The 13,958-nt window shown below is 40.1% G+C and overlaps 1 protein-coding gene across 1 annotated transcript; it reads right to left on the minus strand.

The window, feature by feature from the left end:
• Positions 1–402: 402 nt before the first annotated feature.
• On the minus strand, positions 403–11,474 carry LTV1 (LTV1 ribosome biogenesis factor). Its single transcript, XM_042445177.1, has 11 exons — positions 11,396–11,474; positions 10,518–10,649; positions 9,738–9,929; positions 8,946–9,033; positions 7,828–7,972; positions 7,352–7,607; positions 6,251–6,378; positions 4,518–4,654; positions 3,925–3,977; positions 1,975–2,175; positions 403–654 (listed from the first exon to the last, which is right to left on the minus strand). Exons 1-11 carry the CDS (start codon positions 11,396–11,398, stop codon positions 541–543), a joined length of 1,449 nt encoding a protein of 482 aa, XP_042301111.1. The 5' UTR covers positions 11,399–11,474; the 3' UTR covers positions 403–540.
• Positions 11,475–13,958: the final 2,484 nt, after the last annotated feature.

Consider the following 13,958-nt stretch of genomic DNA (forward strand, 5'->3'; position numbering starts at 1 on the left):
TGGCTACTAAAGGTATTGAAGATACGTTGTTTGAAAGTTTTCAGACTCATCTGGTTTGATACTACTGGAAACAGTGCTGGGATAAACACTCCCTCTCATATTTTCAAAGCCACTCTATGAATCTGCACTGAATCTTAAGAAGCATGAGCCTCCAAATATTAAATAAAAAATATGGGCTTTTCTGAACAGTAATTTCAAGACCCTCTGCCTACGAAGCACAGATTAATAAATTTCTCACAGCATTAATGCAAAGAGCAACAGAGAACTATTGACCTAAATGCAACACCACCATTTCAAAGTAGAATGAAAGGAAACAGTTTCAAAGAGGTTTTTTTTTTTGTTTAATAACTTACAAGTTTTCCCAATTCAATGTAAGTTAATAAATAGCTGCCATCACTTCCATATAAGAAAGATATAATTTTATTTTTTGTAGCAACAGAAAAATTATATTTCAGCAAACACTGGCAAGTGACTAAGTCAGAATTTTGAAAAGCACTGTCCATAGTGTCTTATCTTTAAGATGAAACAATTCTTCCAATGTTATGACAACTTGAGTCCTTGAATATTCTGTTTCAGGTTAAGTAGTTCTTTCTCTTGTCTTGTCTTCTCTTGCTTGAAGGCCAATTTGTTGGCTTTCTTCTCCACCCTGCGCTCCTGCAAAAATGATTTGCATATTTATTTACTTAGTTTATTTGTTGGTACAGATTAAGTCTCCCTTATCCAAAATGCTTGGGACCAGAAGTGTGTTGATTTTTGATTTTTTCCTGTTTTGAAGTATTTGCATATACATAATGAGATAGTCTGGAGATCGAACCTAATCTAAACATGTTTCATATACAACTTATACACAGAGCCTGAAAGTAATTTTATACATATTTTAATTAATTTTGTCTCTGAAACAGTTTGTATATGTTGAATCATCAGAAAGCCAAGGTGTCTTTATCTCAACCACCCATATGGGCAGTTTTGGATTTTGGTGTATTTTGGATTTCAGAATTCCAGATAAGGAAGGTTCAAAATATATATCCTCAGAAAACCCTATGAAACTCATAGGATTGCAAAGGTACGCACACACAAACATGCACTAGATAGTGATTTTAAAAAATATGCAAGGAACAAAGGGTAATATCCAATTGCTAGTCATAGCCAGTGTAGCCCTAGTGGATGAACCGCCAAATAGTAAATCAATACTTGTACAAATTGTATTTATTCACTGGGTCTACTGCAGCTGGCAATAGAATCATAGAGTTGGAAGAGATATCAAGGGCCATCCAGTCCAATCCCCTGCCATGCAGAAATAGACAATCAAAGATTAGATGGCCATTCTGTCCCTATTTTAAAACCTCCAAAGGAGGAGACTCCACCATACTCCAAGGGAGTGTGTTCCAGTGTCAAACAGCTCTGTTGGGAAACACTTCCTAATGTTGGGGTGGAATCTCTTTTCCTGTAGCTTGAATCCATCGATCCTTGTGCCATGGAGCTGCAGCAAACAAGCTTGCTCCATCCTCAATATGACACCCCATCAAATACTTAAATAGAGCTACAGTATCATATCACCTCTTAACCGTCTAACATACCTAGCTCCCTCCTAATAGGGCATGGTTTCCAGATCCTTCACCATTTTGGTCACCCTCCTCTGGACATACTCCAGCTTGTCAACCTTTGAGATGTGGTGCCCAGAACTGGACACAGTATTCCAGGTGAGGCCTGACCAAAGCAGAAGAGAATGGTACTGTTACTCAATCTAGATACTATATGCCTATTGACACAGCTTTGAATTGCATAGGAACTGTATTCTGGCTAAAGATTCAGTGTAGTTTGGGAGACAGAAGAATTTATGGATTGTTTAGGTGTTGCTATAATTGGTTCTGGTATATGTTAAAAACAATTGATCGCTACTTTAGTCAAAGTTAAATTGAAATTAGTTTGCAGTGGAAGTAAACAATACATTTGGTACAGGAAAGTTAACATTACTTTTCGTTCTTCTTTGATAGCTTGTTTTCTAGCTTTCCGATCTTCTTTACTCTCATGTTTAGATCGTGGTTGTGTGGATACTCGTGGCAGGTCACAGTCATTAATCATCTGCATACGTTCAACCTGTTTAGCTGTAAGTCTTCTTTGTGGCAAAACATCTAAAGGGATTCCTGTCTTATTAGACACTTTGATTGGTTTGGGCTAAAAAACAAATACAAATACTAATGAACTAATTTTTAAAAGAAAAATACACTAATAAACCAATAGCATTAATAAAGATGTATGCATCCCCAGCCAAAAATCAATGAGATCCAAAATTCAAGTCAACAGAATCCATGAGCCCTAGATATCAAATCAACTGTTGAACCAAAATAGATTTAAACACAATTGGGGGGGGGGGGGGGGAATTACCTAGCTGTGATGTTTTGGGTTTTTTTTTTTTTTTTGAAAAAGATATTCCTATTGTGTGCAGTTTTCCTTATACGTGTTGAAAGACTTCAACAGCCCACACTGGGCTGGCTCCAGATCAGTCATGCTTAGTCAAACCCACAAAAAAGTAGCATCATTTTTTTCTCTTTTTCTTGAGGGCATGGGATATCCAACCTCTGGCATATCCTTTCACACCATCCACCATATAATAAATGTTGAAACGCTTTTGATATTGCGCAGTGCGTGAGGCAACATGTCAACATTTGGCACTAGATTTTCCACCTTCGTGACTGTAGTCAGCAGCTTCTGAGCTGGAGAAAGACCTCTCTCCCTTTCTCAATGAGCAAAGAGACACTGGCCGGTTACATACCGGCAGTTGGGACGTCCAGAGGACGTCCCATTTTAAAAAAGGGGCATCTCTTCTAGACGCCCCTGAGTCTAGTACGGACTGTGTCCGTACAATATGGCGCCGGCCTTTCTACATGGCCGGCGCCATATTGACATATTGGACGCTGAGCATCCGAACGTCGCGTGGCCCTAATGACGTCACGAATGCGCCCTTGGCGCTTCGCGACGTCATCAGTGCGCCGCGGAAAGAAGCTCCGAAATGGAGCTTCTTTTTTGCTCCGTGCGGGAGCCGCGCGGTTTGGCTGCTGCAGCTCCCGCGCGGAGCAAATGGTGTTGGCGGGGGACCTCCGGGCAGTTTGTATCCCACCACTGTAAACTTCTCTCAGATGAAGCTTTTATTCTTAGAAGAAGTTCCACTGTGTACAACAATATATACATCTCCACCATCCACACTAACAACAACCTTCTCTGGCAAAGGCTCTGTGAGGCCTACTAGGTCTTGCCTCTCCCTCTGGTGTCACAAAGGATCCAGCCACCCTACAGCCTGAGTGACTTTTCAGACTGGCAGCATCCTACAGGACTTTACAACACTTGTTGACTATCTTTTTGATATCACTTCCTGTTTAAATGGCTAATCATTATGGCTCACAATAACCCTTTTATGCCTGGTTACTATCAAAACCCACATTGTACTTTTTCCTTGTGCCTCTATATCCCAATAATAAATGGTTGTTGTTTTTTAAAGCTTACACATTGGTCATGGGAAGCAGCTTCTGGAAGGGACTTTGTGGAAAAGATTACCCTTCACTGCACACTGCAACCCCCCTTAAAAAAAACCTCTTCCTGTAGAAGGCACATAAAACAGCTCTTTGGTTCTGATGAACTTTACATCAAAGTTCTTTATATAGATAATAAGGAATGTAAATTCTCATTTGACCCAGCAGGTCACAGTGGTTTGAGTGTTGGACTAGGACCTTGGGAGACCAGGGTTCAAATCTCTCTCTGCTCAGCTACAGAAATCCACTTGGTGACCCTGAGTAAATCACACTCTCTCACCCTTAAAGAAGGTAATGACAAACCTCCTCTGAATAAATCTTGCTGATAAAACCCAGTGAGACAGTCACCATAAGTCAGAGTTAACTGGAAAGCATATAACAAGAAATTCACATTTACCTTTTGTGGAACTTCAATAACTTTTGGATGATTGTACAAGTTTGAGTAGGTACCTTGAAGGGAAAAAAAACCACAAAACTAATCAAGGAATTAAGGTTTCCCCTCTCTTTAGTAGTGATTTCAAATTTCTGAAAGTATATATTAATATTGTAGTCCAGAGCCACTGATACTACACAATTAGCACTATTGTTCCACTTTACCTACCATTGCTCTGTTCTATAGAATCCTGGGATTGGCAGTTTAGGGAGGGGCATTTAGAAATCTCAGCCAAGAACTCTAGTGCCTCACTAAACTGCAAACCTCTTAGTTAATCCACAGAACCCTTTTGTGGGTAATTCAGGTGTATGCTATACAGGCACATATGAAAAAAATTCTTATTACGGCACACAGCCAGCACAATGATAAAAAGGTTTAAAAAATTACATCCATTGGGAACATTATATTCTAACACATCATATTTTATATATAAAAGCAACAGTGGACTGAGGAATAATCTATCCCTTGCTCTGAACTAAGGCATTAGCCCTGTTGTTTTTTTTTTTGGGGGGGGGAGGGGATTACTAGGAAACAAAAAAGTAACTCTAGATACCCACTCAGAATGGATTCACAGTCCCAAGTTTCTTTAGGTTCTTTAATAATCAGTGTTACAAGCTCTTCTTTCTCATCTTTTTCCTTATCCAGGACAAGCTCTGAATCTTCTTTGATTTCAAGTTCATTAAGTTTCACACAGCTTTTGAAGGAAGGAAGAAGATATATAAAGACAGTTAATTTTAAATTACTTTTAAAAGATACTTTCAGCTTCTCTCTGTCATAGTTCAATATCCCATAGAACACGGCTGAACAAGCATTTTATATCCAAGGGACAAATTCCAACCTGGGGAAGGTCTATAGAGCTACATTCCAGCAGTGGGTGAGGTGAAAGCAAAGTAGAAGAAATTTGGGCATTCTCCTACTAAGCATGCAAAGCAAAGCTCAATTCTAGCCACACCCATTCACAAATAGTCTCTAGTACATATGCCCACAGCTCAGTTCCCTGCAAATGCCTACAGGAAGAGGACCTTCATGTCTAGAGGCACAGATTTAACAGATATAGCAAAAACAAGAAGTCCCTAATTTGTCTTACATATAATTTGGGAAACACATAATTTGGAAAGAGGTGCTCCTGAACTTGAAACCACAGTAAAACAGGTGTATCCAAGGGTGGCACTGTCTCAGTAGATTGTGCCTTTTCTCACATAAGTCAAAGCATCCAACCTTTGCTACTTAATATGTTATCCACGCTGAAAAGCTGTCTTTGAAAGTTTGATAGCTCCTAAAACAGAATGGTGGATGGCAGCTACAGAAGGACTAAAAAGTGCAAACAGAAGCAGTACCCATTAAGACAAAGCCATCATTGGATACAACCCTTTAGGATATTATCATATTACCTTAGTTTTATGAAGTTACTCCTCAACCATAGAAATATTAAACATTTAATTCCAATGTTCTTCAATCCATATCTGGGTTCCAAAATTTCCCCAGTAATTTTTGCCATATTTTTTGGACTAAAGGAACAAGGAGCCACATGCCGTGGGTAGCATGTGCAGTTAGGAATGCCAAAAACTAATGAAAAAGACTAAAATATATTGTAACGTCTTTATAAACACTGAAATGACAGCTAATGTTCTTGTTCAGAATACCACTTCATAGTTCATTCCAAGTGTGAGGTTTAAACCACAACAATTGCTGATTTTCAAGGACTCCAGGAAAGACGTAACAAACTAATGTAGTATTATCTCCCTTACTTTTTGAGGCACTACAATAATGTACATATGTTTTCAGGTTGATTGTCTGTTTGAACAGTAGCATAAATCCCCATGCCTCTCTTGTAAGGCAGAGGGGAGTAGCTATGACTCTCCAGATTTTTTTCTGCTAGTCTATTCTTCATATCAAGGTGAAGAATTAAAGGAGATGCAGTTCAAAAGTATCTGGAGGGTTACAGCAGCTCATCCAATATAATGTGAGGTGAAAAGATATAAAATACACTGCAATGCCAAAATCTGAAGTGCCTCTTGAACACAGTTTTAATAGTAGGGCTTGTTTTTAGAACAGAGAATATGGCTATCCTAATAGGAATATTTCTTCTCCATTTTTCTGCAAATCAGATACTTGGCATGACAGTATCACAACTGCCATACACACCACCTATCACAACTGGAAGCTCATAAATAAGCTGGAAGATAAGTGAGTCTAAAAGCAAAAGACAGGAGGTGTTGAATTGAGAAAGAGAAGATGTAGATAATCTTTTTTTTTTTTTAAAAAGCCAGAGTTCAAATATTTTACCTACTTTTTTGTTTTTTCTCTGTAGTAATCATTCAAGATTTCCTGTAACCGAGTACTGTCATTTTGAATGAAGCCTTCTAATTCAGCATTATCCAATGCTCCGATTTCATCATCATCAAACTGCTCAAAAAACTAAACACGAAAAAACAGTTTTCTGTGGGAATCATTCTGGAACTGGTTAGGTAAATGCTATGAGATATTTCAACCACAGTGAGAAACTCAGTTTTAGGAATACTTCTATTTGAATCCACCAAATTACCTTTCCTTATATAATAAGATAAAGTTTTCACTGACCGCAGGTTTTTTGTTACGCATTAAGACAAGAAAATGCCTCCAATTCAGGATGAGCCTTTAGTAACACACAAAACTACTACTATTCAGTATGGCTGGCATCCTGTGGATTAGTTCCAAGTAAAGTAGATCCATTCAATAAATTACTGAATCAACATATAAATTCCACTGATTCAAGGGTTTTACTGTGGTCAGGTGTAACCACAGGATATAGTTCTATATGTGATTAGCACTTGGATGTTAACTATTGCAATCACTAGAAATACAGATTAATGCAAATAACCTTTTATGCACAAGCTACTGAAGACTGAGGTGGGCAACTGTTAAAGGTTAAGGAGCTAAACTGGCCCCTGGGGGGGGGGGGTCCACTGTTTACTGTTGCTCCTCTACCATGAAAAGAAAAATAGAACAAAACAAATACCATTTTATACCCAAAATGCCCCCCCAGCACTTCCTGAGAGGCATGAGAGCAATTTTGCCATGTTTGGGGGCTGCGTGGGCTATTTGGGCACAGGAGAAGCCTTTTTTTAAAGCAAAGTGAATGGACCGGATCACATCCTATTAAAAAACAGCCCAGGTGGCCTTGAAATATGGCAAAATTGCCCAAAACCCCTATGGTCCATTTCCCCCCCAAAAAAACTCCCCTCCCCAAAAGGCAGGGCTGTTGGAGGGCCTAGCACCCACAAAATGGCCATGGATACTTTATAGGACTTTCCCATCCTGATACAGATCAGTTAAGAGACCAGAATCAATGAATTGAAGCTTCCCAAGGATACTTTGGGTTAATCAGAATCAGTACCACTATTTTACCAACCTTCTCAAATCGCTCATCCAAAAGGGTCAACTGTTCATTCCTTCTCATTACTGAAGAGGTCATAGAGTATTCTGTGAAACGACTTTTAGTCTCTTCTTGCATGAAAAGAAATTCTTTCATCTCTCCTCTGATTTCACTGTCATCTGACAAAGGACCTTCAGAATCATATTCCTCATCACTCTGTACATTTTTTCCATCTTTTTCTTCTTCTTCTTCCATATCCTCCCATTCATCTTCATCTCCAGAGTTATACTCCCTATAGGGGAAAAATGTATTACAAAATACATTGTAATGCGGAATAGCGGTCTATAAATAAAACATATTATTATTATTATTATTATTATTATTATTATTATTAAAATCCTATAGCACTAAGGTAATTTATATTATTTAACAGGCAATTATTTTAACTGTTTTACAATGGATAAAAAAATTATTCTTCTGCCACCAATAACAATTTTTTTTCATTACATTACCAAGAACCTTCCTTTTCTTCATCTGTAGTCCCTGGTTTATTGGCTCTTAAAATGAAATCATCTTCAAGGAGATTGTCTGGATTGTCAAAATCAAAGTCATCATCAAGTGCTGCAACAATGTCAGGGTCAAAATCCAGCCTAGGCCCTAATGACAGAAAAACAAGTTATACATTAGGTATGGCAACACTTGCACCATAACAGTAGGTAACAAAGTGCCCTTAGCCAAAGAAAGGGAACTATCCTCATGGATATTTTAAGTTATAGAACTGTTTCTTGTTGGAAGTACAAATTGTTTAAGCTTGAATAGTTTTCAGAAGAGTTTGACAACCCACATAACTCGATTCCAGCCTCAGGAAAGAATTGTAACATTTTGATTAATTTAACTAATCTTATTTTGTTCTGTGAGGAGATCTATGCACACATTTGCTTTTGTTACTTAACCTTTTGGCACAGACAGATGTGGATGTAAGAGAACAAGAGAAATGACAACCTCACTTTTTATGTCTCATGAGTTTGTGAAATTAAGTGCAAGTTTCTATGAAACACCTATGGATGCAACAAAAATAAAGCAACAAATGCAGGATAATTCCCGTGCTAACTATGAATGAGCAACATGTTAGTGCACATTTCCTAATCACTCCTGCTTGTAGAAAGAGTGGCTAAAGAAATCACAGACCTTTGGCCCATGGTTTGATCACTACGATGTACAAACTTGGCAGGGAGCCAGATCCCTGGCTCATTTCCCCTTCAGAGTAGCCACGCAATTAATCCTAAAGGAAACTCTGGATTATCTCTGGCTTGTCAGAAGAGAAGCAAACCAGAAATCTGGTGCCTGCCATGGTCTGTCTGACCATCCCTGCAGCAAGCATTAGTACCCACTTATCATTTGACTTTTTAAAAGAACAAAGAAAATATATTTAAAGGCAACCAGGTAATGTTAACATGGAAGTTAGGCTACATGGATGATGACATCAAAATAATTCTACAATAACGAATTCTGTATTAACATCCCATGAAAGACAGGTTAAGGCTATTATCTCAGTCATGTGAGTAAGCTTCACATGACAGTGGAACATCTGAATACACATGCACAGCAGGCTGTACTGTAAGTACAGTACCTGAAAAAGGAGCAGCTTTATTTAGCAGTCCCACATCCTCCTCAAATTCTGATGCAAACACTGATGAAGGCAAGTTAATAGTGGGTACCTAGAAAGAAATAATTTTTTAAAAAAAGTTAAATCTCAGACAACTCTCTGAATAATTAAAGTATCCCTTTCTTGACATCTTCCCCTTTATTCTGAAATCTGAGAATAAGCATTCATATGTTTGTCCCCCCCCCACTCTTTTAAATTGTAAGCCACTCTGAGTCCCAATTTTGGATGAAAGTGGAATATAATAATAATAATAATAATAATAATAATAATAATAATAATAATAATAAAGCAAACAGTTTTTATCTTAACATTAAGATGTTGTGGCTGTGTTCTGTCAATACAATACAACTTTATCAAATGATTAGTGTTTTGCCACCATCTCCAACCATTCCACCTGGATGGTGGAGACACACAATGCAAAATCTCTCTCACCTCATTTGTCTAAAGAGAAACATTTAATAATCTACTCAAGAGAAACAAAATAAAATAGAACATTACAAAATGCTGCCAATTATGTTAGCATTAAGTACCATTTCTTATTTTACAACTACATTGGATTAAAGTAAAAGCCATCATAACAAAATTCAGTGTCAATAGGAATGTTTTATGTTACATGTTCCCAGAAGATACTTTACTAATTATTCCGACACAGCCTTTAAAGAAAAACTTTTACATTTGCTGAATGTCCACATAAGAAAAACAAGCAACCAAAACCATCACCTTGGCCATAAGTACTCAAGTTTACCTTGTACTTACTGGTATATGTTGAATTTCCTCTCCTATCTCTCCTTTTGTGGTTACTACAATCCTGCCTTGTGCATCTGGTCTGTTTGCTGGCAGAAGCTCAGAAGGTCCAGAAGCTTCTTTGAGATGTTGCAAATAGTCATAGTCATCATCGAAGAATACTCCGTATTTTCTCTGTTCTTCTCTTCTCTTCTCATCATCTCCCTAAATATTTTTTTGGAACGAGGGGAAGCATTTCAAAGGAGGCATTATAAAAGCAAGTATTTCAGGAAAAAAATGGAAGCTGAGTACAGTAAGCCCCTAACAGTTTCTGTCGTGAATCCCTTAACAGTGAATTTTACAGTATTACATCAAAAAGAACATAAGACCCCTGAGAAATCAGACCAAAGTATATGAAGTCAAACATCCTGTTTGCTACAATGGTCAAAGCGGTGCCTCTTGGAAGCCTGAAAACAAGATAGAAGGACAATAAACCCAATCCCATTCCCCATATCAGAGTTATCCTATACAGACATTCTCCATAAATGTATAAAATCCCTTTTTAAAGTCATCTCAGGCAGTTGGCACTGCAATCCCATTCACATCTGAAATATTCACATGTAAAACGGTACAAGATTACAGTCCTCCTTTCAGTAAGGACATAGCAGGGTAGAGATATATACCGTTATGTATCAGGTGGGCAAAAGAACAGGGAGTAGTTTCTTCCACATCCTGAAGAGTAGGGCCTGGGTCATCCACTGGGAGGTTGACAACAAGGTACTTTCCTACAGCATTATCCTTTTTGTCGCCTACCTTTTGTGCAGGTAAGAGGACCCTCTGGGGCGCAGTGTCATCCGCCGTCAAGGGGTCCCTCTGACTTCTGTGTACTAAGTGAAACGTCACAGCGTTTTTCTTCTCTATGAAGGGCTTTTTCCGCCTGTGGGGCTGTAAGAGAAGGAAGAGTTACTTGAAACTGAACCAGGACTCAAAGGTTTTCTGTCTACATAAATATATGGGTTATACTTCATTCAAAGATTCTAAAATATCATGATGAAAATCAAATCCGGTGTTATATATATGGAAGTTACACCAGGTTAACTCAGAGGCCTCAGCCACCGGCATCTAGAAAATCATCATACATACAACCTCCTGCAGCCTTTTACAAAAGCCTGAGGCCCTGAATCTGCTCTGCGTCTTCAGAAAGCCCTGCTTAGCATTCTGCAGGAGACCGGTTTCTTTGTGTATAAACTGGTCAGTCTCCCATCCTCATAAAAACAAATCCTCATGGTTTTGTTTGGACTTCTCTCGGATGCCCTGCGCAACACAAACAGCCATCAGACAACGCTGTGCTGGAACATCACAACCCTACTGATAAAGTGATGTTTGTTAAGAGATTCCCCTTGACATCAGGAGGGCCTCCTTCCTGACAGAGGAGCACACTCCCTCAATGGAGGGAGAGTGGCGGCGTCTTTAAGCAGAGGCTGGGTGGCCCTCTGTCAAGGGAGGTGCTTTGACTGGGAGTTCCTGCATGGCAGAGTCAGGGCCCTTCTTGGGGTCTCCTCCAACTCCAGGGCCCTAATAACTCAATCCTTACGGGAACAAGGGCTGCCCACAGTCTCCAGCCCAGGCAACCCAAGAGGAGCAGGAGGCTTCAGTCCCTCTTCCCAGCCCTTCCCTAAGCGCCCACTCACCATGGCGAAGACCCTCGCGCGCCCGACGCTCTAGTCCAGAACTCCAGCCCCGATGCTGACTGAGGAGAGGCTCCACGCGCTTCCGGTTCCGGACATGAAGAAGGTTCACGCCCCTCAACTTCCGGTGCCGCCATCTTGGGGCGGGGAATGTTTTAGGGAAGAGTAGTGTAAGAGAGAGAGAGAGAGAGGGAAGTCAGGCTAAAATGACAACTCTGGCGAAAGGGACATTATTGTTATTATCGAGGGAGAGGTTGCTGTGGCTGCTGCATCCACACTGGAGAAATAACTCTCTTCTGGCTCAAGGCTATGGAATTCTGGGAGTTGGAGTTTGTTTTACATATATATATATATGCCATTGGTATGTGAGAACGTCAATCCAGATTCAAAATCCTTTAAATCTGGACTTGCTTCTTCATTCCCATACCCCAAGGATTTTGAATTCGACATCCTCACATTATAGCAATGGCATACAAACGTCTGTCCCTGGCTTCCACTCCACCAAATGCATCTGAGGAAGTAGACTGGAGCCTACGAAAAGCTCATGTTGCCAACTTCTTTCTCTCAGTGAGCCTCAAGGGTGCAACAAGATCTCTCTACACACGGATGCATATATGCACACTGAGATGTGGCAACCCCACTCAGGGTGGCCCTACAGCCACAAAGGAGGACAAGGCACCTTAAAAATGTAGGATGCCCAAGACCAAACGGAGGGCATGGCCAAATTAAAGCTTACAAACACTCATAGAAATATAAATGTCATGCTGCTTAGTCCTGCTCCAAATGGAAGATATTTTGGAATTCCTCCTGGACAGAAGGAAAATGTAGGACAGGACCAGAACAAAAGGAGGACATCTGGTCACCATGGTTCCACTGAAAGAGATAGGCTTACTTTTGGGTAGAATGTATAGAATTGCACAATTAAAAGGTAAAGGTAAAGATAGTCCCTTGACATTCATGTTTAGTCATAACCAACTGTAAGGAGCGGCGCTAAACTCCATACTAAGCCAAAGAGCCAGTATTGTCTGAGGACAACTCTGTGGCCATTATTATTATTATTATTATTATTATTAACCTTTATTTATAAAGCGCTGTAAATGTACACAGCGCTGTACATACAGTCTTTTTAATTAGACAGTTCCCTGCCCTCGGGCTTACAATCTAAAAAGACATGACACAAAAGGAGGAGGGAAAGATGGTGGGGCTAGTAGGCTAATACATATAAAGTACATAGCAATACAGGAAATGGTTTGATAAAACAGCCATCAAAAGAACATCAAATAGCAAGCGACAATTATGCAATGCCTGGGAATGCTTCAGAAGCTCCGTCTTGGACATGTTGAGCTTCAAACGCCGATGGTGCATCCACTGCAAGACAGCTGTGAGACAAGACGAAACTTGCTGTTCAAGCCTTGGAGAAAGGTCAGGGGTGGAAAGATACAGCTGGGTGTCATCGGCATAGAGATGGTAGGAAAAACCAAAAGAGCTGATGAGTTTTCCTAAGGACAGTGTGTAGAGAGAAAACAGAAGGGATCCAGAACAGAACCCTGGGGAACTCCAACAGATAAGGGAACAGGAGAAGAAGTCTGATCACCTGCAACCACTACAAAAGATCTGTCTGACAAATAAGATCGAAACCATCGAAATCATGACTGCATCATGACTGAGAAGTGGTACCTATCTATCTACTTGCATTTGCATGCTTTCAAACTGCTAGGTTGGCAGAAGGTGGGGCTAGTGATGGGAGCTCACCCCATCATACGGCACTCAGGCCTCAAACTGCCAACCTGCTGATCTTGCAATCAACAGAGTCAGCCTCTTGATCATTTCAGCCACTACATAATATTAACATATTATGGAGCCCTGGTGGCACAGTGGTTAAATGCCTGTACTGCAGCCATTCACTCAAAACCACAAGGTTGCGAGTTCAAGACCAGCAAAAGGGCCCAAGCTCGACTCAGGCTTGCATCCTTCCGAGGTCGCTAAAATGAGTACCCAGACTGTTGGGGGCAAATTAGCTTACTTGCTAATTAGCTTACTTGCTGTTCACCGCTATGATCTTTGGAATAGCGGTATATAAATAAAAAACAAAAACAAACAAACAAAAATCCCAAAATTAAAAAGGAGATTCCCGCAAATTTCAAAGCATTTGCAGTACTTGAAAAGACCTCTATTTTAATATAAAGTACAGTTTAAGTTCTCTGGAAAGTGTGGTGATATATATTAAGTAAAGAAAAAAAAGTATGCGTTCAGAAACAATGTTCTTTGAAACAGCTGTAACAACAGGTGAAAGCTGCTAGCCCTACAGGGTGCGACGTCAGCCCCCAGGGTCTTGGCTGGAATCTGCTGGCCTCTTGTCGCTCTTGACACTGCTGGAAAGGCTCAGACTGGGAGCTTGGATGACATAACTTCCTCAGCAAGTGGTCCTGCTGGTCTTTCACGGGGCACTTGTTCTGATGGCCTCTATGAATCAGGAGGAGTGAGTCAGCCCAATTATAAAAGTAGCAGCAAGTGGAGATGGCAGTTCAGTGTTTCAGCCAGACAGACATGGCCTCATCCTGGGTCC

This window comes from Sceloporus undulatus, chromosome 1 (assembly GCF_019175285.1).
Source record: "Sceloporus undulatus isolate JIND9_A2432 ecotype Alabama chromosome 1, SceUnd_v1.1, whole genome shotgun sequence".
Taxonomy (NCBI): Eukaryota; Metazoa; Chordata; class Lepidosauria; order Squamata; family Phrynosomatidae; genus Sceloporus; species Sceloporus undulatus.

Excerpts from the sequence above, each read along its gene's own strand:
- LTV1 (XM_042445177.1), bottom strand. Across the intron at positions 7,973-8,945 it reads TAAAGCTGCTCCTTTTTCAG|GGCCTAGGCTGGATTTTGAC; the intron begins GTACTGTACTTA and ends TTCTGTCATTAG. Across the intron at positions 7,608-7,827 it reads GAAGAAAAGGAAGGTTCTTG|GGAGTATAACTCTGGAGATG; the intron begins GTAATGTAATGA and ends TTTCCCCTATAG.